The sequence below is a fragment of the Salmo salar genome, chromosome ssa09 (genome assembly GCF_905237065.1).
Source record: "Salmo salar chromosome ssa09, Ssal_v3.1, whole genome shotgun sequence".
In the NCBI taxonomy this organism is placed as follows: domain Eukaryota; kingdom Metazoa; phylum Chordata; class Actinopteri; order Salmoniformes; family Salmonidae; genus Salmo; species Salmo salar.
This window is the reverse complement of record NC_059450.1, coordinates 25,747,631-25,770,136: the sequence shown is the minus strand read 5'-3', so window position 1 is coordinate 25,770,136 and position 22,506 is coordinate 25,747,631. Positions and strand designations below refer to the sequence as shown.

Here is a 22,506-nt window from a genome sequence, read left to right as displayed (position 1 = left end):
TGCTGCATGGTGTGAGTTATTTCCCCTCCTTTCCACTTTATGTCCGCCCAGTCGTCTTTTCCATGGCAGGATCTTCTCATTTTGAAGTATTCTCTTTTTTTATGTAAAAATAATGGAATTATGATTAGTTATAGGTAAATTAATACACAATACTTATTTCCCTCATTAAAATGCAAATCAATTTATAACATTTTTGACATGCGTTTTTCTCGATTTCTTTGTTGTTATTCTGTCTCTCACTGTTCAAATAAACCTACCATTAAAATTATAGACTGATCATTTCTTTGTCAGTGGGCAAACGTACAAAATCAGCAGGGGATCAAATACTTTTTTCCCTCACTGTAGGTATTTGTAGTTGTCCACATATTATTATTATTATAAAAAAATATATTTTTACCCCAATATCGTGGTATCCAATTGGTAGTAGTTACAATCTTGTCTCATCACTGCAACTCCTGTACAGACTCAGGAGAGGCGAAGGTCGAGAGCCATGCGTCCTCCGAAACACAACCCAACCGCACTGCTTCTTGACACAATGCCCATCCAACCCGGAAACCAGCCGCACCACTGTGTCGGAGGAAACACCGTACACCTAGCGACCGAGTCAGCGTGCACCCGGCCCGCCACAGGAGCCGCTAGTGCGCAATGAGACAAGGATAGCCCTGCCGGCCAAACCCTCCCTAACCCGAACGACGCTGGGCCAATTGTGCGCCGCCCCATGGGTCTCCCGGTCGCAGCTGGCTGCGACAGAGCCTAGACTCAAACCCAGAATCTCTGGTGGCACAGCTAGCACTCCAATGCAGGGCCTTAGACCACTGCGCCACCCGGGAGGCCCGTTGTCCACATATTCTAAGTCAGAATCATCCAGAGTAGATGCAGATGCGGGCAGTGATTGGTTGAAGAGCATGCAGTTAGTTTTACTTGCATTTAAGAGCAGTTGGAGTCCACGGAAGGAGAGTTGTATGGCACTGAAGCTCGTCTGGAGGTTAGGTAACACAGTGTCCAAAGAAGGGCCAGAAGTATACAGATTGGTTCGTCTGCGTTGAGGTGGATCAGGGAATCACCAGCCGCAAGAGCGACATCATTGATGTATACAGAGAAAAGAGTCGACCTGAGAATTGAACCTTGTGGCACTCCCACAGAGACTGGCAGAGGTCCGGACAACAGGCCCTCCCATTTGACACACTGAACTCTATCAGAGAAGTAGTTGGTGAGTTGTCTTTTGTCAATGGCGATTATGATATCGTTTAGGACCTTGAGCGTGGCTGAGGTGCACCCATGACCAGCTCGGAAACCAGATTGCATAGCGGAGAAGGTACAGTGGGATTTGAAATAGTCGGTGATCTGTTTGTTAACTTGGCTTTCAAAGACCTTAGAAAGGCAGGGTAGGATAGATATAGGTCTGTAACAGTGTGGGTCTAGAGTGTCTCCCCCTTTGAAGAGGGGGGATGACCGCGGCAGCTTTCCCATCTTTGGGGATCTCAGACAATAAGAAGAGAGGTTGACCAGGCTAGTAATAGGGGTTGCAACAATTGTGGCGGATAATTTGAGAAAGAGAGGGTCCAGATTGTCTAGCCCAGCTGATTTGTAGGGGTCCAGATTTTGCCGTTCTTTCAGAACATCAGCTATCTGGATTTGGGTAAAGGAGAAATGGGGGAGGCTTGGGCAAGTTGCTGTGGGGGGTGCAGAGCTGTTGACCGGGGTAGGGGTAGCCAGGTGGAAAGCAAGGCCAGCCGTAAAAAAAATGCTTATTGAAATTCTCGATAATTGTAGATTTATCGGTGGTGACAGTGTTTCCTAGACTCAGTGCAGTGGGCAGCTGGGAGGAGGTGCTCTTATTCTCCATGGACTCTACAGTGTCCCAGAACTTTTTTGAGTTTGTGCTACAGGATGCAAATTTCTGTTTGAAAAAGCTAGTCTTTGCTTTCCTAACTGCCTGTGTATATTGGTTCCTAACTTTCCTGAAAAGTTGCATATCGCGGGGGCTATTTGATGCTAATGCAGTACGCCACAGGATGTTTTTGTGCTGGTCAAGGGCAGTCAGGTCTGGAGTGAACCAAGGGCTATATCTATTCCTGGTTCTACATTTTTTGAATGGGGCATGCTTATTTAAGATGGTGAGGAAGGAACTTTTAAAGAATAAACAAGCACCCTCTACTGACGGAATGAGGTCAATATCCGGAAGGATACCCGGCCAGGTTGATTAGAAAGGCCTGCTCGCTGAAGTGTTTTAGGGAGCGTTTGACTGTGATGAGGGGTTGTCGTTTGACCGCGGACCCATTACGGATGCAGGCAATGAGGCAGTGATCGCTGAGATCCTGGTTGAAGACAGCAGAGGTCTTTTTAGAGGACAGGTTGGTCACGATGATATCTTTGAGGGTGCCTGAGTTACGGATTTGGGGTTGTACCTGGTAGGTTTCATGATAATTTGGGTGAGATTGAGGGCATCAAGCTTAGATTGTAGGACGGCCGGGGTGTTAAGCATATCCCAGTTTAGGTCACCTAACAGTACAAACACTGAAGATAAATGGGGGCAATTCATTCACATATGGTGTCCAGGGCGCAGCTGGGGGCTGAGGGGGGCTGTAAACAAGCGGCAACAGTGAGAGACATTTCTGGAAAGGTGGATTTTTAAAAGTAGAAGCTCGAACTGTTTGGGCACAGATCTGGATACCATGACAGAACTCTGCAGGCTGTCTCTGCAGTAGATTGCAACTCCACCCCCTTTGGCAGTTCTGTCTTGGCAGAAAATGTATATACATACATAGAGGCATTTTTCAGCTATGATTTTACCAGAATCCAGAATGGATATGACAATGGACCAGCACAGGATGTAATACACCCTTACAACAATCTACTTTTTGATCTTCTTGACTTCTTATCTGGTAAACTGCTAGTATGTGTCAAGAAAAGAGCCCCAATTAGGGGTTAGTGTACTCCAGTAAAAAAGGGCTGGTTTAGATTAAAAACTATTGCCCTGTGTCCCCGTTCATAGGGGCATGAGAGACTAGTCAGTGGTAGAATTGAGTTGGCACTTTATTGGCCCAAACACCCACAGACCCACAAGGTTGAGGTTACTCATGGACAGTAATTAGTCATAAAAATGTTTTTGCATTGATGCATTGTGTCTTCTAGCTGTCCAAGAATAGGATCCAAAATGTTAGGAAATATTTGTTCCCATAAATACAAAGGATGACATCTCCTCATACCTCTGGCACTTTAGTCAGACTGCCAGACTGTGCACCAAAGAGCCAACCAGGAGAGAATACATACAGGTCAACGGTGCCAATAGAAAGTCAAGGGGTGTGTCTGTGCCTTTTGGATTACTCTCTCTGTACAGAGAACCCCTGTGGTTCAAGTCTGCTCTGTGCATGTCTGAAAGTGACAGAGCCAGCAGCCAAGAGAGTTTTCCACAGTATGTCATAAAAAAGTATTACACTTATGAATGTATGTAAAATGCTAATACGTATTAGATCCAGTACAATGGAATAACTAAGACCTGAATTTGAATGCAGCGTGTTCCGATTCCTCCTTCTCTTTCTGTCCAGCAGGGTCAACCAAAAACACTTGGCCTGATGGTTCATGCAGATACTGGGGAAGCAATATAGAAATGTATTGATCCCTTAAATGATTTTACTATTAAATGACCCATATCAAGCTCACTGTGACTGACAAATCACTGCCTATTACTGTGATTAAAAAGAGCATATGAAACATTGTTTTTCATGAGGCCTACCTGTGCGCCTTCCTTTAAGAACCTCTGTTTGAACACCTCTCCTGTCCTTGATCCATACCACATACAGCCATTCGGATCTTTTCAGTGTCCATGTGAAAGATAGTTATTGCAAGGATGGAACATTTGCTGACTTAAAAAAAAAAAGTTAAACACCCATGTAAAATGAAGGCCTGCAAAGCTTACAGATTTAAGTCTAATAGCATTAGATGAAAGTAGACATTTACATTTACATTACATTACATTTAAGTCATTTAGCAGACGCTCTTATCCAGAGCGACTTACAAATTGGTGCATTCACCTTATGATATCCAGTGGAACAACCACTTTACAATAGAGCATCTAAATCTTTTAGGGGGGGGGGTTAGAAGGATTACTTTATCCTATCCTAGGTATTCCTTAAAGAGGTGGGGTTTCAGGTGTCTCCGGAAGGTGGTGATTGACTCCGCTGTCCTGGCGTCGTGAGGGAGCTTGTTCCACCATTGGGGTGCCAGAGCAGCGAACAGTTTTGACTGGGCTGAGCGGGAACTGTGCTTCCTCAGAGGTAGGGGGGCCAGCAGGCCAGAGGTGGATGAACGCAGTGCCCTTGTTTGGGTGTAGGGCCTGATCAGAGCCTGAAGGTATGGAGGTGCCGTTCCCTTCACAGCTCCGTAGGCAATCACCATGGTCTTGTAGCGGATGCGAGCTTCAACTGGAAGCCAGTGGAGAGAGCGGAGGAGCGGGGTGACGTGAGAGAACTTGGGAAGGTTGAACACCAGACGGGCTGTGGCGTTCTGGATGAGTTGTAGGGGTTTAATGGCACAGGCAGGGAGCCCAGCCAACAGCGAGTTGCAGTAATCCAGACGGGAGATGACAAGTGCCTGGATTAGGACCTGCGCCGCTTCCTGTGTGAGGCAGGGTCGTACTCTGCGAATGTTGTAGAGCATGAACCTACAGGATCGGGTCACCGCCTTGATGTTAGTGGAGAACGACAGGGTGTTGTCCAGGATCATGCCAAGGTTCTTAGCACTCTGGGAGGAGGACACAAGGGAGTTGTCAACCGTGATGGCGAGATCATGGAACGGGCAGTCCTTCCCCGGGAGGAAGAGCAGCTCCGTCTTGCCGAGGTTCAGCTTGAGATGGTGATCCGTCATCCACACTGATATGTCTGACAGACATGCAGAGATGCGATTCGCCACCTGGTTATCAGAAGGGGGAAAGGAGAAGATTAATTGTGTGTCGTCTGCATAGCAATGATAGGAGAGACCATGTGAGGATATGACAGAGCCAAGTGACTTGGTGTATAGCGAGAATAGGAGAGGGCCTAGAACAGAGCCCTGGGGGACACCAGTGGTGAGAGCGAATGGTGCGGAGACAGATTCTCGCCACGCCACCTGGTAGGAGCGACCTGTCAGGTAGGACGCAATCCAAGCGTGGGCCGCGCCGGAGATGCCCAACTCGGAGAGGGTGGAGAGGAGGATCTGATGGTTCACAGTATCAAAGGCAGCAGATAGGTCTAGAAGGATGAGAGCAGAGGAGAGAGAGTTAGCTTTAGCAGTGCGGAGAGCCTCCGTGACACAGAGAAGAGCAGTCTCAGTTGAATGCCCAGTCTTGAAACCTGACTGATTAGGATCAAGAAGGTCATTCTGAGAGAGATAGCAGGAGAGCTGGCCAAGGACGGCACGTTCAAGAGTTTTGGAGAGAAAAGAAAGAAGGGATACTGGTCTGTAGTTGTAGACAAACACCAGAATGTGCGATATGAAGGTATAGTCAGTGGACATTCTGAACCTTGTTTGAAGTCACTAGGTCACATGACCAAGGAGCTATTGAAATTCTACATTTTTAAAAATTCATGTAAAACCCTGTGAGACAAAAATGGACAAACTAAAGGGTGTGCAATGTGTAGGCCCACGGAGTGGACATTCTGAACCTTGCTTGAAGTCACTAGGTCACATGACCAAGGAGCTATTGAAATTCTACATTTTGAAAAATTAATGTAAAAACGTGTGAGATGAAAATGGACAAACTAAAGGGTGTGCAATGTGTAGGGCCACTGAGTGGACATTCTGAACCTTGTTTGAAGTCACTAGGTCACATGACCAAGGAGCTATTGAAATTCTACATTTTGAAAAATTCATGTAAAACCATGTGAGATAAAAATGGACAAACTAAAGGGTGTGCAATATAGAAGGGTAGTCAGTGAAGATTCTGAACCTTGTTTGAAGTCAGTAGGTCACATGACTAAGGAGCTATTGAAATTTGAATGTAAAAAAAGTTTGTACTTTGTTTACGCTCCCTAACTAATTCAACTTGGAATACAAAATGCTGCTCACTTTTCCACATGTTTATTAGCTTTGGAAAGCGAATTAATGTCCAAATCATGAAAATTTGACCTGTGCAATGTTGTGCGCAATTTTTCCAACATCATGACACTTATTTGGAGTCTGTGGCTCCGTCGTCTATCCAACTTGAAACTGTCTTTACCTCTGCATATTAAATGAGGAAACGCCCCCTATGGCACGTATATAATCAGTGTGGACTGAAAAGACCAACAATCGCAAATCCTCTGGAGAAGAGAACTGCTTAGAGGTAAGATGGAATTGCCAAAAAACAATAACACGTGGAACAGAATAAATCAATAATTTATAGCATGACTATCTTGTTGGCTATTTGGCTTGTTTTGCGCTGTTTCAACTGTCATGTTCTGTATTTAGATTGAGTGCTTTTCTATTGCCGTTAAGCTGCTTGCCACACAATTTGCCAATTTGCAAAGTGTATCCAGTTCAAAGCTATTTAGTTATTTTTTCTCTTCTGTGAAACGCTTAAAATTAGGAATATAACGTATGTTATCAAAACAACTTGTTAAGAATTTCAACATAATGATAACTACTTTTGTTGGCAGTCTTCACAGTCCAGGTCTCTTTTGAGAGACCAATTTATAACTAATATATTATTTTTCCACTAGCATTACTATATTTCCAAACTCCTTGCCAGGTTATTCTGGATAATGATAAATAACCAGTTAACCAATTTAAGAATGGGTTGTATGAAACAACATCCTAGGGAAGTTGAAAATTAGCGAAAATGTGAATAAAGTGAACTACACCGTTAAATGTGTAACTTTAATTGGTTATCTAAAGGTTAAAATAATACGATCTCGCAATTGTTTGGATATTTTTAGAGAAAAAACACAGACAGTACAAAAACATTAAAAATGATAGTGAAATTCGATTATTATTTTTTTAACTCTTAACGATGTCTAACATTAGTGGACCAAGTTTAATACTTTTATCATTAAGTTCATACAGTCCAATGTTTACTTTTCCATCTATCATCATTTTAAGTCAAAGAATAAGAACATTCTCCATTAATCATGGTTTTTATTAAAAGTTTATGATACCAGCCCTAAAAATGTTAAACACAATTAGATAATTTTGTGGTAACACTTTATAACGTCCAGTAATAAAACATTTGGAAAAAATGTGCAGTTTGCTCACAATGTATTAATCAATACTCCAATATTTGTAAGTGTTAGTAAGCTGGTTATTCACACATTTGTAAACAATTGTTTAATTATGTTTTAATGATTCATAAGATCATTCATAAGATGTTTAATGTAAGTCCTTATAAACCATTTACTAATAATTAATAAAGATTTTGCAGTCCCTAATCTGAAGTAAGCGTTATGTATTACTTTAAAAGTACTTTATAAATGTTTTGAGTGACCAGTGTAATTTCTCACAAAAAGATGGACATGTCATTGGTAGACATTCCAGCAGTACTTGATGCTCCTTAAGGTCTCAAAAATGTCCTAGAACATATCAAAGGTAATAGAATAATCACACAACACAGGATGTGTAAGGAAATGTATAAAATATTTTATTCACTAAAACTGTTGTAAAACAACTGTTGCAAGGACATGAAGAAGTGTTGTATTGCGAATGTTTTGCTAATGTATCACCTTGGAGAACACAAACTAATCATAAAACAGGGAAATGCAGCCTACACACAGGGGTTGCTATGGAGGAGTTGCTATGGAGGTCAGCTACTTCTCCTTTGCTAGCTAGCCAACGAAAGCTAACACACAATCACATCAAGCAGCTAAAATGACAGCAAATGTTATGCATTTTCTATTGCCATTTCTTTGGATATACCCATTATAATGATCCTGATAAATGAATTCGCCTTAGTTGAGAGAAGCTGTCAGTCTTATCATATGCATGGTATGGGGGAGATCGCAAAAAAAACCTGCCTAATTGTTGCACTGGTCAGAGAGGCATGCAGTAAGGTTTAGACAACCCCCAACTGTTGCAAACCAAATGCTAGCCTAGTAGCATGGATAAATATTGTCTAGACGCTTCTTTTCAGGTGAGATTACGTTTTTAATTGCCTGGCTGGTCTGTGGGACAGTGGATGCGCATTGATAATTCAAATGGAACTGTTAACAGGCGTTACGGGATTGTGATGAATAACTCCCTGCTATCAAACAATCAGCATCCAGGATCCAAATAACCTGTTTTATAATGTTAAATATATTTTCTTAAACATCCTCTGTGTCGTGTGCTTTATTTTTTAAACATGTATATGTTTTATAGGACATTTTGAGACCTTAAGGAGCATCAGGTACTGCTGGAATGTCTACCAATGACATCATCCATCTTTTTGTGAGAAATTACACTGATCATTCAAAACGTTAATAAAGTCTTTATAAAGTATAATTACCGTAGAGCTTATTTTAGACTAGGGACTGCAAACTGACTGCTAATGTTTAGTAAATTGATTATAAAGACCTATACTAAACATCTTATGAATGATCTTATGAATCATTAATGCATCATTTAAAAGTTGTTTATAAATGTGTGAATAACTAGCTTAATAACAAATGTGGGAGTAATGATTAGTACATTGTGAGCACACAGTTTGTAAATTCCTTATACATGGTTTATTACCGAACTTTATTATAAAGTGATACCGATTTTGCTTCTTCGCAGCCTAAATAGAAATGTCAATAGTAAATAAGTTGTTATATATCCTTAGGATCCATGGCATCCAAGGAGCTCATCAAAGCTACAAGTAGCTTAACCAAGGCATCTCAATGCAGAGAGGACACTGCAATCCTTACTCAAGCTCATGCTAACTGGGAGAACTACTTGACTCCAGCCCCAATGTCAATAGCCTTCCTGGGTGAGCTAGTCTTCATCTCCTCCAACCAAGACTTCTCTATCAGGGATGGAAACCCAGAAGGCGGATTCAAGTTTATCAAATATCCTGATTCCTTCCGTGCCTGTCTCATGCAGGTGTGCAATTCAGGTTGGCGAGCCTTTAACCAAGCCCACAAGAACATGGACCAGATTTTCTTACACACACAAAATGTGCCAACCTACATCAAGAGAACTGTACAGATACTTCTCCAGAATGATGATGACCTTGTTAAAAGCCTTCTCCCTGATACATTAGATAGCATTGCCAACATATCAACCAACTGTGTAGAACTGGCCAAATCTGTTGAAAGTAAGTTCCTTGATGTCACTGAATTGATTACAGAGCTTCTAGAGACCTGCACATGCGCCAAACAGAAATATGGCAGTCACCTAAAAGAGGTTAGGAAGATGCTGGAGAACGAAAAATGCAAGAAAGCCATACTACAGAAGGAAAATAGACAAGCTGAAGAGGCATTTAAGAAACATGGCAAGCAGCTTGAAGAGGCTAATAAAAACTTCCAAAAGGCTATCGACTCCATGCCGTCAGGATGGGACATCATTGGAATGAACTTTGTAGAGGGATTCACCAATTCTATTATCTCTTTAGTTGGAGGAGCAACAAATGCCACAATTGCAGCAGACAGTAGTGATACACATACAAAATATGATACATCAGGAAGTCCAAAAGACATGTTTGCAACAAACAATATAGTTAGCAAGTCTTCTATACTTCTTGCTATTGCCCAATCCTTAGTTGGCCTTATTCAGAAGGACCAAATCGAATGGTCAAAGTTTTTAGATGAAAAGACAGGACAGTTGATTCCTGATTGGTTGAAGACACAAATCGAAGATGTGCTGTCAAACATAAAAGACGTAGACCAATGTCCCGCAAAACCTCAGGCAGAGAAAATTTGTGACCAGGGCATTACCATCTGCTCTGACCTAAGTGCATTGGCTCCTGAGGGCAAGCATGACGATGATGCCAAGAACAAAGAACTGATCCAGAGAATCAGGAAGCTAATGACCTCTGCACAGCAGTTTGATTCCTCAGGAAAAAAAGACACAAAAACATCTGCCTTTTTTGTTAATCCGCCCAGAATGAGCAAAGTGCGAAGCGCAAGCTCAGGATCTGGAAGTCAGACCGCGACAGAAGATGCCCGCTTCCGCATAGAGCAGATGAAAATCCAGCTTGCAAATGCCAGGGAGATGTATGAAAAATCCCTGGGAAAAATGGAGGAAAATAATAGAGTGCTAGCCGAAACCCTCAACAAAATGAGAAACCTTCATGTCGAGGGGATTGACTTTGACACCACCATCAAGATGCTGGCTGAAGGTCTAAGTGCAATGGGAGAGCTGCAGGAGAAATGGCATAAGATGGTGCAATTCTTCCAGATGGTGTCAAACATCATTGACACCTGTCTGAACACATCCTTGCAGGATTTAGTTAAAACAGCCAGGAAACCACACCTGAAGTATGACTCAAATATGTTCTTGAAGGATATGATATACCAACAGGCATTTCAAGCTTCCAACATTGCAAACCTGGTCAATATGATCTCTGGAACCTACACTGAGGTCTCCAGCAAGTACTTGATGGACAGAGTTGGCAGCCTAGGAAGACTCATGGCTTTGGATCCCAAAGACCCACATTTCAAAGATGAACGCCTAATATTGGCTGCATCTTGTGATGACGCCGAAAATGAAATCAAAGCTCTTGTCCTGAAGAACAAGGAGCTTTACAAGGCAAGGACCAAAGCAAGACTTGAGAAAATTGAAAATGAGCTAAATGCAGTATTACCCCCACCTTCTGAAAAGGAAACAAATAAACTGCGAGAGATAGTGGCCTCTGGATTCCAGGACAACCCCGAGGATATTGATCAGTTTGAATAAAGATTTCTGGAGTTGAGTCTAATCAATCCCCCATCCCATGCCTTAAAGACGGTGTTTACACATGCAGCCCAATTCTGATATTTTGCCCATTTATTGGCGAAAGAGCTGATCTGATTGGTCACAAGACCAATTAGTGGAAAAATATCAGAATTGAGCTCTCTGTGTAAAATCAGTGCCTGGAACTGCTTTATGGAAACTAGCTGTGCCTTTGCCAAAAATCTGAATGTTTTATACATTTCTTGTTGTTGTTGCTGTTTTTGATAACATTTGGATAACATTCAAGTAGGCTACTGTATATCTTCCTATACTAATAATAGCCAATGAGAATATGATTAAGGCAGGAGACTGCAACTATATGATTATTGGTAATAAACCCTTATTCAAAAATAAAACTTTATAAAATGCCAAACCAATGACACGTGTCATGTAGATGCCCAGCCTTCATCTTCCATGGCTTAGTCTCTTAGTTTGTGGTCAACATTTTCTTTCTTGAATTATTGTATTATTTCTACTGCTAAATCAATTTTAGTCCAATATTTTTTATTTATTTCAATGACAAAAACACTTATTTTCTTATTAAAGTAAGATACATTTTGCGTGTGTGTGTTAAATCAATTGTGATCTGTTGTTTGTGGGGAGGATGTAGTTAAAAAGATCAACAATGTCACTGATGTTGAAATTATTGCTTACTGCATGTTCAATAAAGTCAAGTGTTAAAGCTGCGGTATCAGTTGTAATTGGTGATCAGTTCTATTCAGACAGTATACTGGTTTGAGCCAAACTGCCAAACTGCCATGCTCATCCATCATGAAAGTGTCTCCGTCCTCTTCAGCTGTCATTGTTCTCATTGGACACTCAGCTATCCAGCGGCCTCAAGCCTACTTGGCCATCACTGCAAGGCCAGTATTGTTGATGGGGCACCTTGTCTATTGTAAGGGTCGTTCTTTAGTAATCAGTATCTGTGAGTTCAACCCTGTATCATCAGAACGCCAATATTGGTTCCCTGCTTCGAAAAGTCAGTCGTAACAACAAACAGGCTATGTAATAACACACTCATTGACGCCCTTTACTGAGCGAGTAAACAATTGTGTCGAATGTCAATATCAGGCATGACCCTTTTGTTTTAATAATTATTCACAGACTTGTAGTTGTAATTACTTTCAGTAATGTCATATTATCAATCATTATGAAATATGTCAATCATACAATAATATGAATCATGGAAACAATATTCATGATTTTCAAATACTCTTGATTTTAAACTTTTAAAACAATTGTGACAGCACAATACTGGTTTGCATGTACGATTAGTAAGTGACAGGTTGGAAACAAAGAACTTTTGAACTTTCTCTCATAATTAATGGCATTATCATCAGGACAAAAGCAAGGAAAATGTTAAGATGTTGACCTACAGTAAATACTGTTACAAATTAGCAGAGGATCAAAACTAATATATTAATATCTCAATCTAAATTAATATATTTAATTCCACACAAAGCGCAAATGTCTAATTTTACAAATGATATTGTAAGACACACTTCGCTTAAAAAAACTGATCATCTAGCAGACCAAGCGTACCAGTAATGGCTGAGACTCGTTGATTGACATCCTGCAGGCTCTGAATGGCCATTTGTATGTCCCTGTCCTGCAGGAACTGATTACACTTCCCCCCTACAGCTTGATAAAAGAGGTCCACAATCTCTGTCATTACAATGCACAGTGGCTCCAGGATGATGACAGATTGAGAACTCACAACCATGGCAACATTAGCTTTGCCAGCCAGGACACTTAGAAAGTGGACAGCGTTCCTCAACTTCTGCTGAAAGCCAGCTATTTTCATCTGCTTACTCTTCCTCTCATTGAGACTCACATGGGTCTTCCCGATGTTGTCTTGACATTCTTCAATCATCCTTTTTTGCTCAGTCTTCTCTTGCTTCTTTGTAGCTAACTGGGAGGCGAAGGAATTAACCAAGTTCTGAAAATGGTTAACTTCCTCTTGTGCTTGCTGTGCCTGCCTATTAGCTTTATTTAGTTCTGCTTCTCCAACACCAACCATCACTGACCCTGAGAGAGAAAGTCGTTTTTAGTATTTTTATCATGATTACTTCTAATATTTTGATGTTAGTACAGTAGTAGTGCTAGTAAGAAATATAGAAAATTAGTACTACTATGTGTGGTAGTTAGTGGTTGCCATATTATCTGATAAACAAATGTGTTTTGTTGTGAAAAAATATTAAATCAAATACTACTCAGATACCGGAGCTTGTAAATTCAATTAGACTTTTTTTTGCAGAGAGCAACAAAGCCGAGCACCTCCATGGAAGAACTGGCTCCTCATTCTTAGTGCTTGGCTTTTATACAGTTTTACCCTTACATAACGTCATCACCCCATTTCACAAATCTTGTTTCGTTACAAAGTTTCCATTCTCTTATTGGCTCAGATATTGGGGCAGAGATTCTACTGGTGGCATGACATGCATACATACCCCTTAGCTAATGTTCCTGTCCAAAGGTCTTTACAAGTTCAGGCTGAGGCTGTCTATGTATGATTAACCCATGTGCGTGTCCAGTAGCCTTCACAAGATCAGATATGTCTTGTTAGTTTAACTTGCCTCATCCACACAGATTTTTTTGCCTTTACCTCCCTTATCTCACCTCATTTGCTCACATTATATATAGTCTTATTTTTCTACTGTATTATTGATTGTGTGTTGTTTTACTCCATGTGTAACTCTGTGTTGTTGTATGTTGTCGAACTGCTTTGCTTTATCTTGGCCAGGTCGCAATTGAAAATGAGAACTTGTTCTCAACTTGCCTACCTGGTTAAATAAAGGTGAAATAAAAAAAATTTTAAAAAGAAAAGAAAAAAAAGATTCTGCTTATGTTCTGTTTTTTACATGTCCAATGGTCAATTCGATGTTGGTCTAGCTTTGTACACGCACATGGGCTTCAGCATTCATTCTGTTTACACGTCTAATATTTAAGCTTATATTGATTATTCTTTCTACTTCAAAGAGAACAGTATAGTTACTGAAAATCAACCCTAGTCATGAATTTTCACCTACAGTTTTTATCAACTCTGTGTGAATATATCAGAGAATAGCCTTTTTACCTGCGATGAGGCCTATGATGGGAATAAACATAATCCCAATCCCAGCATTCCGTATTCCTTCGTTGTAACGTGCCCTGTCCCTGCACTCATCCAGAGCATTCTGGGTGGACATCTTGTTCCAGTTAGCTCTGTCTAAGGCGTGACTGTAATTCTGCAAGGAATCGTTGATAGCTTGATGTTGACTCTCCAGATTAGCTAAACAGGTTTTCAGACGTCTATCCTCAGACTCAAGCTTTCCTTTCTTACATGTCAGCTCCACATAGTACTTGTCTACATGTGCTAGTTGTTGACCAGCAGCAGCTTCAGATTGCTGAAAGCTATTTAGTCCTTTCTGAATCTCTTGCTGTAGGGCCTTTGTTTGATCTTTATCAAAGTTGAGTAGAATATCTGCCATAGCTCTGAAATTAACCATTCCATTTTTCAAACTAGGGACAACTTCTCTCAAAAAGTCCTCCTCTCTTCTTTTTTGTGACAGCATGGTGTCTGTTTAGAGGGAAAGTGATAACAGTTCAAACATTAAAACCTTTTTTCATGAAATCATAGAAATCATGGACTAGGTACTGTTAAGGAATGACGACTAGTGAAATAGTTGTAATTTACTTTGGATAAATCCACTTTTATACAACACTTATAAATTGAGTTATTCAAAAGTGTTTAGTATTGACATCAGAAGTACTAAACTTATCAAGTGACATGTTTACATTAGTAAAAGGCAAGACAGAGGACAAATAAAACATTTTGACTCACCAGTCAGTAGAGGATAGTTCCCTTCTTGTGGTGAGGACAGTGTGTGAGATGCATTGCCCAGAAGGTAACAGCTTTTATACTTTGCATGTATGGTGGTTGTTGTATAATATGTACAATACAGTTTAACCAATCATGTTGTGATCTATAAATGCTCATACAGTTTTGTGTGGAAAGCTTATGAACTATAGTTGACAGAATTATACTATATTTAAGTCATACATTTAAAATAAGAATTGAAATTATTTTGATGTATGTACACTTTGCTGTCAAATACTGCTATTGTTTTGTTGCTGTTTTAACAGTCTTATTACATAACACAAAAAAATACAGGTGGATATTTCATTGTACTTTTCAAGTGACCAAATATATTGATTAATGCTATCATTGAGCAAAATGTAAACAATTCTAGAAAAGTAGAATTGACTTGATGCTGCAAATATGCAAATATTAAATACCAAGGTAAAGCCAGTTTCAGGTTGGATATTCGCCGGATATTCGCCTGTAGTTTTCCTTACCTCCACCAACAGCAGTTAGGGACCGTCAACATAGGGACAAATCAAATTTTTCAAATTTCAATAGCTCTTTAACCATTACTCCTAACACTTTCAAAACTGGTTGTAGCTAACCCGATGGCATAGACACACATTGCACACCCATTAGTTTGTCCATTTTCATCTCACATGGTTTTACATGAATTTTTCAAAAAGTAGAATTTCAATAGCTCCTTGATCATATGACCTAATGTCTGCTGACTATATATATATATATATATATATATATATATATATATATATATATTGCACACTCTTGTTTGTGTACCGTAAAATCACACAGTGTAATGTACATTTTTCATAGTTTCAAATTTGTAATAGCTCCTTGGTCATGTCAATTACACACCTAAGAAGCATGCAGTGGATATACACCCATATTGCATAACCTCTAGTCATGTATCTTCTATATTGTTGTACATTAATATTAGTTTGACAATTAGGGGGTTCAGTCCAGTGTTGTGTTTTTTCTTTCATATTTATCTACAATAATTGGTAGTTCTAAGTACCTATTTTCCCTGTTTTTTATTTGTCCACAGTATTTAACAGTGGTACACAATAGGAGAGAGACAGATAATATTTCCTTTCGTCGTTAATATCAACCATAAAGGAAAAGGGCAAAGTACGAGAGTCATGCTATTAATTGTCCAAAGCAGGGATGGAGAGTGAGCTGGTGAGGTAGGCTGCAGTGGGTTTGCTGGTCAATACATATACTGAACATGTAACCACAGTAATGGTGGCCAGTAAATCAATGAATAAAAATGTAATATTGACAAATTAAACAGAAATTGTAGACCTTTAATCTTTTCCAACATGTCAACAGACACTTAACTTCAATTAAGTATGAAGCATTTCACAGTGTTAACTTTCTCTTTATCCCTGGTTGATGTACATTTCAGAGCCTCTTCAGTGTGGATGGGGTATAGCATACATGTTCAACAACAAAGACTGCACTTCCAGTTTGTGTTCTTTACTCTGTTGAACTCTTTTGTCTTCATTTCTAGGCACAGCACATGGAACCACCGTTGGCATGCAAAACATTCAATCAAAACAAAACGTAACACGTTACAAATAATATCAAATATCAATGCAGTATGACGAATGACGAATTAGCCATCCATTGTGTTATATCATAAATTGTCTTACATGCTTTCACTGTTGTCAAAAGATAATAAGCATGTTAAATAAGGTTACTAACCCAGTCAGTCTTTGGGCCACATCCAGGTTCTTTATCAGTGGCACACATGAAGCACTTGTTGGCTTTGATGAACTCTGAAATCATAGGCTTGAACTGAACATATGGCTGTCCCACACAACTACATAAAAATAAAGAATTTACATTTACTTTGAATTAAATGTCATTACATACCAGACATTTTTAGTATATCCTCAGCCATTTCTTTTCGCAGTTGCTCCATGTGTTTTTGAAGGTTCCATATCAGTTTTGGAGGGGATGTTGGGGAAGTTCTGTGCAACTTCCTTGGCCATCTAAACCCAAAAATGTAATTGGGTTTTTGACCTAATTGTCACATAACAGCTAACCATTCATTATTGAAAATATAACTATCAAACCTGCATTACAAAGACCCCGCAGCTGAAGGTGTCCTGCTGCATGGTGTGAGTTATTTCCCCTCCTTTCCACTTTATGTCCGCCCAGTCGTCTTTTCCATGGCAGGATCTTCTCATTTTGAAGTATTCTCTTTTTTTATGTAAAAATAATGGAATTATGATTAGTTATAGGTAAATTAATACACAATACTTATTTCCCTCATTAAAATGCAAATCAATTTATAACATTTTTGACATGCGTTTTTCTCGATTTCTTTGTTGTTATTCTGTCTCTCACTGTTCAAATAAACCTACCATTAAAATTATAGACTGATCATTTCTTTGTCAGTGGGCAAACGTACAAAATCAGCAGGGGATCAAATACTTTTTTCCCTCACTGTAGGTATTTGTAGTTGTCCACATATTATTATTATTATAAAAAAATATATTTTTACCCCAATATCGTGGTATCCAATTGGTAGTAGTTACAATCTTGTCTCATCACTGCAACTCCTGTACAGACTCAGGAGAGGCGAAGGTCGAGAGCCATGCGTCCTCCGAAACACAACCCAACCGCACTGCTTCTTGACACAATGCCCATCCAACCCGGAAACCAGCCGCACCACTGTGTCGGAGGAAACACCGTACACCTAGCGACCGAGTCAGCGTGCACCCGGCCCGCCACAGGAGCCGCTAGTGCGCAATGAGACAAGGATAGCCCTGCCGGCCAAACCCTCCCTAACCCGAACGACGCTGGGCCAATTGTGCGCCGCCCCATGGGTCTCCCGGTCGCAGCTGGCTGCGACAGAGCCTAGACTCAAACCCAGAATCTCTGGTGGCACAGCTAGCACTCCAATGCAGGGCCTTAGACCACTGCGCCACCCGGGAGGCCCGTTGTCCACATATTCTAAGTCAGAATCATCCAGAGTAGATGCAGATGCGGGCAGTGATTGGTTGAAGAGCATGCAGTTAGTTTTACTTGCATTTAAGAGCAGTTGGAGTCCACGGAAGGAGAGTTGTATGGCACTGAAGCTCGTCTGGAGGTTAGGTAACACAGTGTCCAAAGAAGGGCCAGAAGTATACAGATTGGTTCGTCTGCGTTGAGGTGGATCAGGGAATCACCAGCCGCAAGAGCGACATCATTGATGTATACAGAGAAAAGAGTCGACCTGAGAATTGAACCTTGTGGCACTCCCACAGAGACTGGCAGAGGTCCGGACAACAGGCCCTCCCATTTGACACACTGAACTCTATCAGAGAAGTAGTTGGTGAGTTGTCTTTTGTCAATGGCGATTATGATATCGTTTAGGACCTTGAGCGTGGCTGAGGTGCACCCATGACCAGCTCGGAAACCAGATTGCATAGCGGAGAAGGTACAGTGGGATTTGAAATAGTCGGTGATCTGTTTGTTAACTTGGCTTTCAAAGACCTTAGAAAGGCAGGGTAGGATAGATATAGGTCTGTAACAGTGTGGGTCTAGAGTGTCTCCCCCTTTGAAGAGGGGGATGACCGCGGCAGCTTTCCCATCTTTGGGGATCTCAGACAATAAGAAGAGAGGTTGACCAGGCTAGTAATAGGGGTTGCAAAAATTGTGGCGGATAATTTGAGAAAGAGAGGGTCCAGATTGTCTAGCCCAGCTGATTTGTAGGGGTCCAGATTTTGCCGTTCTTTCAGAACATCAGCTATCTGGATTTGGGTAAAGGAGAAATGGGGGAGGCTTGGGCAAGTTGCTGTGGGGGGTGCAGAGCTGTTGACCGGGGTAGGGGTAGCCAGGTGGAAAGCAAGGCCAGCCGTAAAAAAAATGCTTATTGAAATTCTCGATAATTGTAGATTTATCGGTGGTGACAGTGTTTCCTAGCCTCAGTGCAGTGGGCAGCTGGGAGGAGGTGCTCTTATTCTCCATGGACTCTACAGTGTCCCAGAACTTTTTAGAGTTTGTGCTACAGGATGCAAATTTCTGTTTGAAAAAGCTAGTCTTTGCTTTCCTAACTGCCTGTGTATATTGGTTCCTAACTTTCCTGAAAAGTTGCATATCGCGGGGGCTATTTGATGCTAATGCAGTACGCCACAGGATGTTTTTGTGCTGGTCAACGGCAGTCAGGTCTGGAGTGAACCAAGGGCTATATCTATTCCTGGTTCTACATTTTTTGAATCGGGCATGCTTATTTAAAATGGTGAGGAAGGAACTTTTAAAGAATAAACAAGCACCCTCTACTGACGGAATGAGGTCAATATCCGGAAGGATACCCGGCCAGGTTGATTAGAAAGGCCTGCTCGCTGAAGTGTTTTAGGGAGCGTTTGACTGTGATGAGGGGTTGTCGTTTGACCGCGGACCCATTACGGATGCAGGCAATGAGGCAGTGATCGCTGAGATCCTGGTTGAAGACAGCAGAGGTCTTTTTAGAGGACAGGTTGGTCACGATGATATCTTTGAGGGTGCCTGAGTTACGGATTTGGGGTTGTACCTGGTAGGTTTCATGATAATTTGGGTGAGATTGAGGGCATCAAGCTTAGATTGTAGGACGGCCGGGGTGTTAAGCATATCCCAGTTTAGGTCACCTAACAGTACAAACACTGAAGATAAATGGGGGGCAATTCATTCACATATGGTGTCCAGGGCGCAGCTGGGGGCTGAGGGGGGGCTGTAAACAAGCGGCAACAGTGAGAGACATTTCTGGAAAGGTGGATTTTTAAAAGTAGAAGCTCGAACTGTTTGGGCACAGATCTGGATACCATGACAGAACTCTGCAGGCTGTCTCTGCAGTAGATTGCAACTCCACCCCCTTTGGCAGTTCTGTCTTGGCAGAAAATGTATATACATACATAGAGGCATTTTTCAGCTATGATTTTACCAGAATCCAGAATGGATATGACAATGGACCAGCACAGGATGTAATACACCCTTACAACAATCTACTTTTTGATCTTCTTGACTTCTTATCTGGTAAACTGCTAGTATGTGTCAAGAAAAGAGCCCCAATTAGGGGTTAGTGTACTCCAGTAAAAAAGGGCTGGTTTAGATTAAAAACTATTGCCCTGTGTCCCCGTTCATAGGGGCATGAGAGACTAGTCAGTGGTAGAATTGAGTTGGCACTTTATTGGCCCAAACACCCACAGACCCACAAGGTTGAGGTTACTCATGGACAGTAATTAGTCATAAAAATGTTTTTGCATTGATGCATTGTGTCTTCTAGCTGTCCGAGAATAGGATCCAAAATGTTAGGAAATATTTGTTCCCATAAATACAAAGGATGACATCTCCTCATACCTCTGGCACTTTAGTCAGACTGCCAGACTGTGCACCACAGAGCCAACCAGGAGAGAATACATACAGGTCAACGGTGCCAATAGAAAGTCAAGGGGTGTGTCTGTGCCTTTTGGATTACTCTCTCTGTACAGAGAACCCCTGTGGTTCAAGTCTGCTCTGTGCATGTCTGAAAGTGACAGAGCCAGCAGCCAAGAGAGTTTTCCACAGTATGTCATAAAAAAGTATTACACTTATGAATGTATGTAAAATGCTAATACGTATTAGATCCAGTACAATGGAATAACTAAGACCTGAATTTGAATGCAGCGTGTTCCGATTCCTCCTTCTCTTTCTGTCCAGCAGGGTCAACCAAAAACACTTGGCCTGATGGTTCATGCAGATACTGGGGAAGCAATATAGAAATGTATTGATCCCTTAAATGATTTTACTATTAAATGACCCATATCAAGCTCACTGTGACTGACAAATCACTGCCTATTACTGTGATTAAAAAGAGCATATGAAACATTGTTTTTCATGAGGCCTACCTGTGCGCCTTCCTTTAAGAACCTCTGTTTGAACACCTCTCCTGTCCTTGATCCATACCACATACAGCCATTCGGATCTTTTCAGTGTCCATGTGAAAGACAGTTATTGCAAGGATGGAACATTTGCTGACTTAAAAAAAAAAAGTTAAACACCCATGTAAAATGAAGGCCTGCAAAGCTTACAGATTTAAGTCTAATAGCATGAGATGAAAGTAGACATTTACATTTACATTACATTACATTTAAGTCATTTAGCAGACGCTCTTATCCAGAGCGACTTACAAATTGGTGCATTCACCTTATGATATCCAGTGGAACAACCACTTTACAATAGTGCATCTAAATCTTTTAGGGGGGGGGTTAGAAGGATTACTTTATCCTATCCTAGGTATTCCTTAAAGAGGTGGGGTTTCAGGTGTCTCCGGAAGGTGGTGATTGACTCCGCTGTCCTGGCGTCGTGAGGGAGCTTGTTCCACCATTGGGGTGCCAGAGCAGCGAACAGTTTTGACTGGGCTGAGCGGGAACTGTGCTTCCTCAGAGGTAGGGGGGCCAGCAGGCCAGAGGTGGATGAACGCAGTGCCCTTGTTTGGGTGTAGGGCCTGATCAGAGCCTGAAGGTATGGAGGTGCCGTTCCCTTCACAGCTCCGTAGGCAATCACCATGGTCTTGTAGCGGATGCGAGCTTCAACTGGAAGCCAGTGGAGAGAGCGGAGGAGCGGGGTGACGTGAGAGAACTTGGGAAGGTTGAACACCAGACGGGCTGTGGCGTTCTGGATGAGTTGTAGGGGTTTAATGGCACAGGCAGGGAGCCCAGCCAACAGCGAGTTGCAGTAATCCAGACGGGAGATGACAAGTGCCTGGATTAGGACCTGCGCCGCTTCCTGTGTGAGGCAGGGTCGTACTCTGCGAATGTTGTAGAGCATGAACCTACAGGATCGGGTCACCGCCTTGATGTTAGTGGAGAACGACAGGGTGTTGTCCAGGATCATGCCAAGGTTCTTAGCACTCTGGGAGGAGGACACAAGGGAGTTGTCAACCGTGATGGCGAGATCATGGAACGGGCAGTCCTTCCCCGGGAGGAAGAGCAGCTCCGTCTTGCTGAGGTTCAGCTTGAGATGGTGATCCGTCATCCACACTGATATGTCTGACAGACATGCAGAGATGCGATTCGCCACCTGGTTATCAGAAGGGGGAAAGGAGAAGATTAATTGTGTGTCGTCTGCATAGCAATGATAGGAGAGACCATGTGAGGATATGACAGAGCCAAGTGACTTGGTGTATAGCGAGAATAGGAGAGGGCCTAGAACAGAGCCCTGGGGGACACCAGTGGTGAGAGCGAACGGTGCGGAGACAGATTCTCGCCACGCCACCTGGTAGGAGCGACCTGTCAGGTAGGACGCAATCCAAGCGTGGGCCGCGCCGGAGATGCCCAACTCGGAGAGGGTGGAGAGGAGGATCTGATGGTTCACAGTATCAAAGGCAGCAGATAGGTCTAGAAGGATGAGAGCAGAGGAGAGAGAGTTAGCTTTAGCAGTGCGGAGAGCCTCCGTGACACAGAGAAGAGCAGTCTCAGTTGAATGCCCAGTCTTGAAACCTGACTGATTAGGATCAAGAAGGTCATTCTGAGAGAGATAGCAGGAGAGCTGGCCAAGGACGGCACGTTCAAGAGTTTTGGAGAGAAAAGAAAGAAGGGATACTGGTCTGTAGTTGTAGACAAACACCAGAATGTGCGATATGAAGGTATAGTCAGTGGACATTCTGAACCTTGTTTGAAGTCACTAGGTCACATGACCAAGGAGCTATTGAAATTCTACATTTTTAAAAATTCATGTAAAACCCCGTGAGACAAAAATGGACAAACTAAAGGGTGTGCAATGTGTAGGCCCACGGAGTGGACATTCTGAACCTTGCTTGAAGTCACTAGGTCACATGACCAAGGAGCTATTGAAATTCT

At 41.8% G+C, this 22,506-nt stretch overlaps 2 protein-coding genes and 1 long non-coding RNA gene across 3 annotated transcripts; 1 reads left to right on the top strand and 2 right to left on the bottom strand.

Annotated features, from left to right (window-relative positions):
• The first annotated feature begins 6,195 nt into the window (after positions 1–6,195).
• LOC106610933 (uncharacterized) lies at positions 6,196–11,530 on the top strand. Its single transcript, XM_014210618.2, has 2 exons — positions 6,196–6,301; positions 8,750–11,530. Exon 2 carries the CDS (start codon positions 8,755–8,757, stop codon positions 10,801–10,803), a length of 2,049 nt encoding a protein of 682 aa, XP_014066093.2. The 5' UTR covers positions 6,196–6,301; positions 8,750–8,754; the 3' UTR covers positions 10,804–11,530.
• A 363-nt stretch (positions 11,531–11,893) lies between these two features.
• Positions 11,894–14,732, bottom strand: LOC123744611 (uncharacterized). The gene is made up of 3 exons (XM_045723531.1): positions 14,663–14,732; positions 13,916–14,398; positions 11,894–12,867 (listed from the first exon to the last, which is right to left on the bottom strand). The coding sequence occupies exons 2-3, from the start codon at positions 14,391–14,393 to the stop codon at positions 12,347–12,349; spliced, it is 999 nt and encodes a 332-aa protein (XP_045579487.1). The 5' UTR covers positions 14,394–14,398; positions 14,663–14,732; the 3' UTR covers positions 11,894–12,346.
• Positions 14,733–16,072: 1,340 nt separating this feature from the next.
• On the bottom strand, positions 16,073–16,816 carry LOC123724120 (uncharacterized). Its single transcript, XR_006756813.1, has 3 exons — positions 16,783–16,816; positions 16,409–16,698; positions 16,073–16,210 (listed from the first exon to the last, which is right to left on the bottom strand). It is a non-coding gene; the product is annotated as an uncharacterized lncRNA (long non-coding RNA).
• Between the last annotated feature and the right edge of the window lie 5,690 nt (positions 16,817–22,506).

Coding starts and splice junctions, on each gene's coding strand:
- LOC106610933 (XM_014210618.2), top strand. CDS start 8,755: ATGGCATCCAAGGAGCTCATCAAAGCTACAAGTAGCTTAACCAAGGCA.
- LOC123744611 (XM_045723531.1), bottom strand. CDS start 14,393: ATGCTGTCACAAAAAAGAAGAGAGGAGGACTTTTTGAGAGAAGTTGTC. Junction 12,868..13,915: donor CATCATAGGCCTCATCGCAG/GTAAAAAGGCTA, acceptor TTTCTCTCTCAG/GGTCAGTGATGGTTGGTGTT.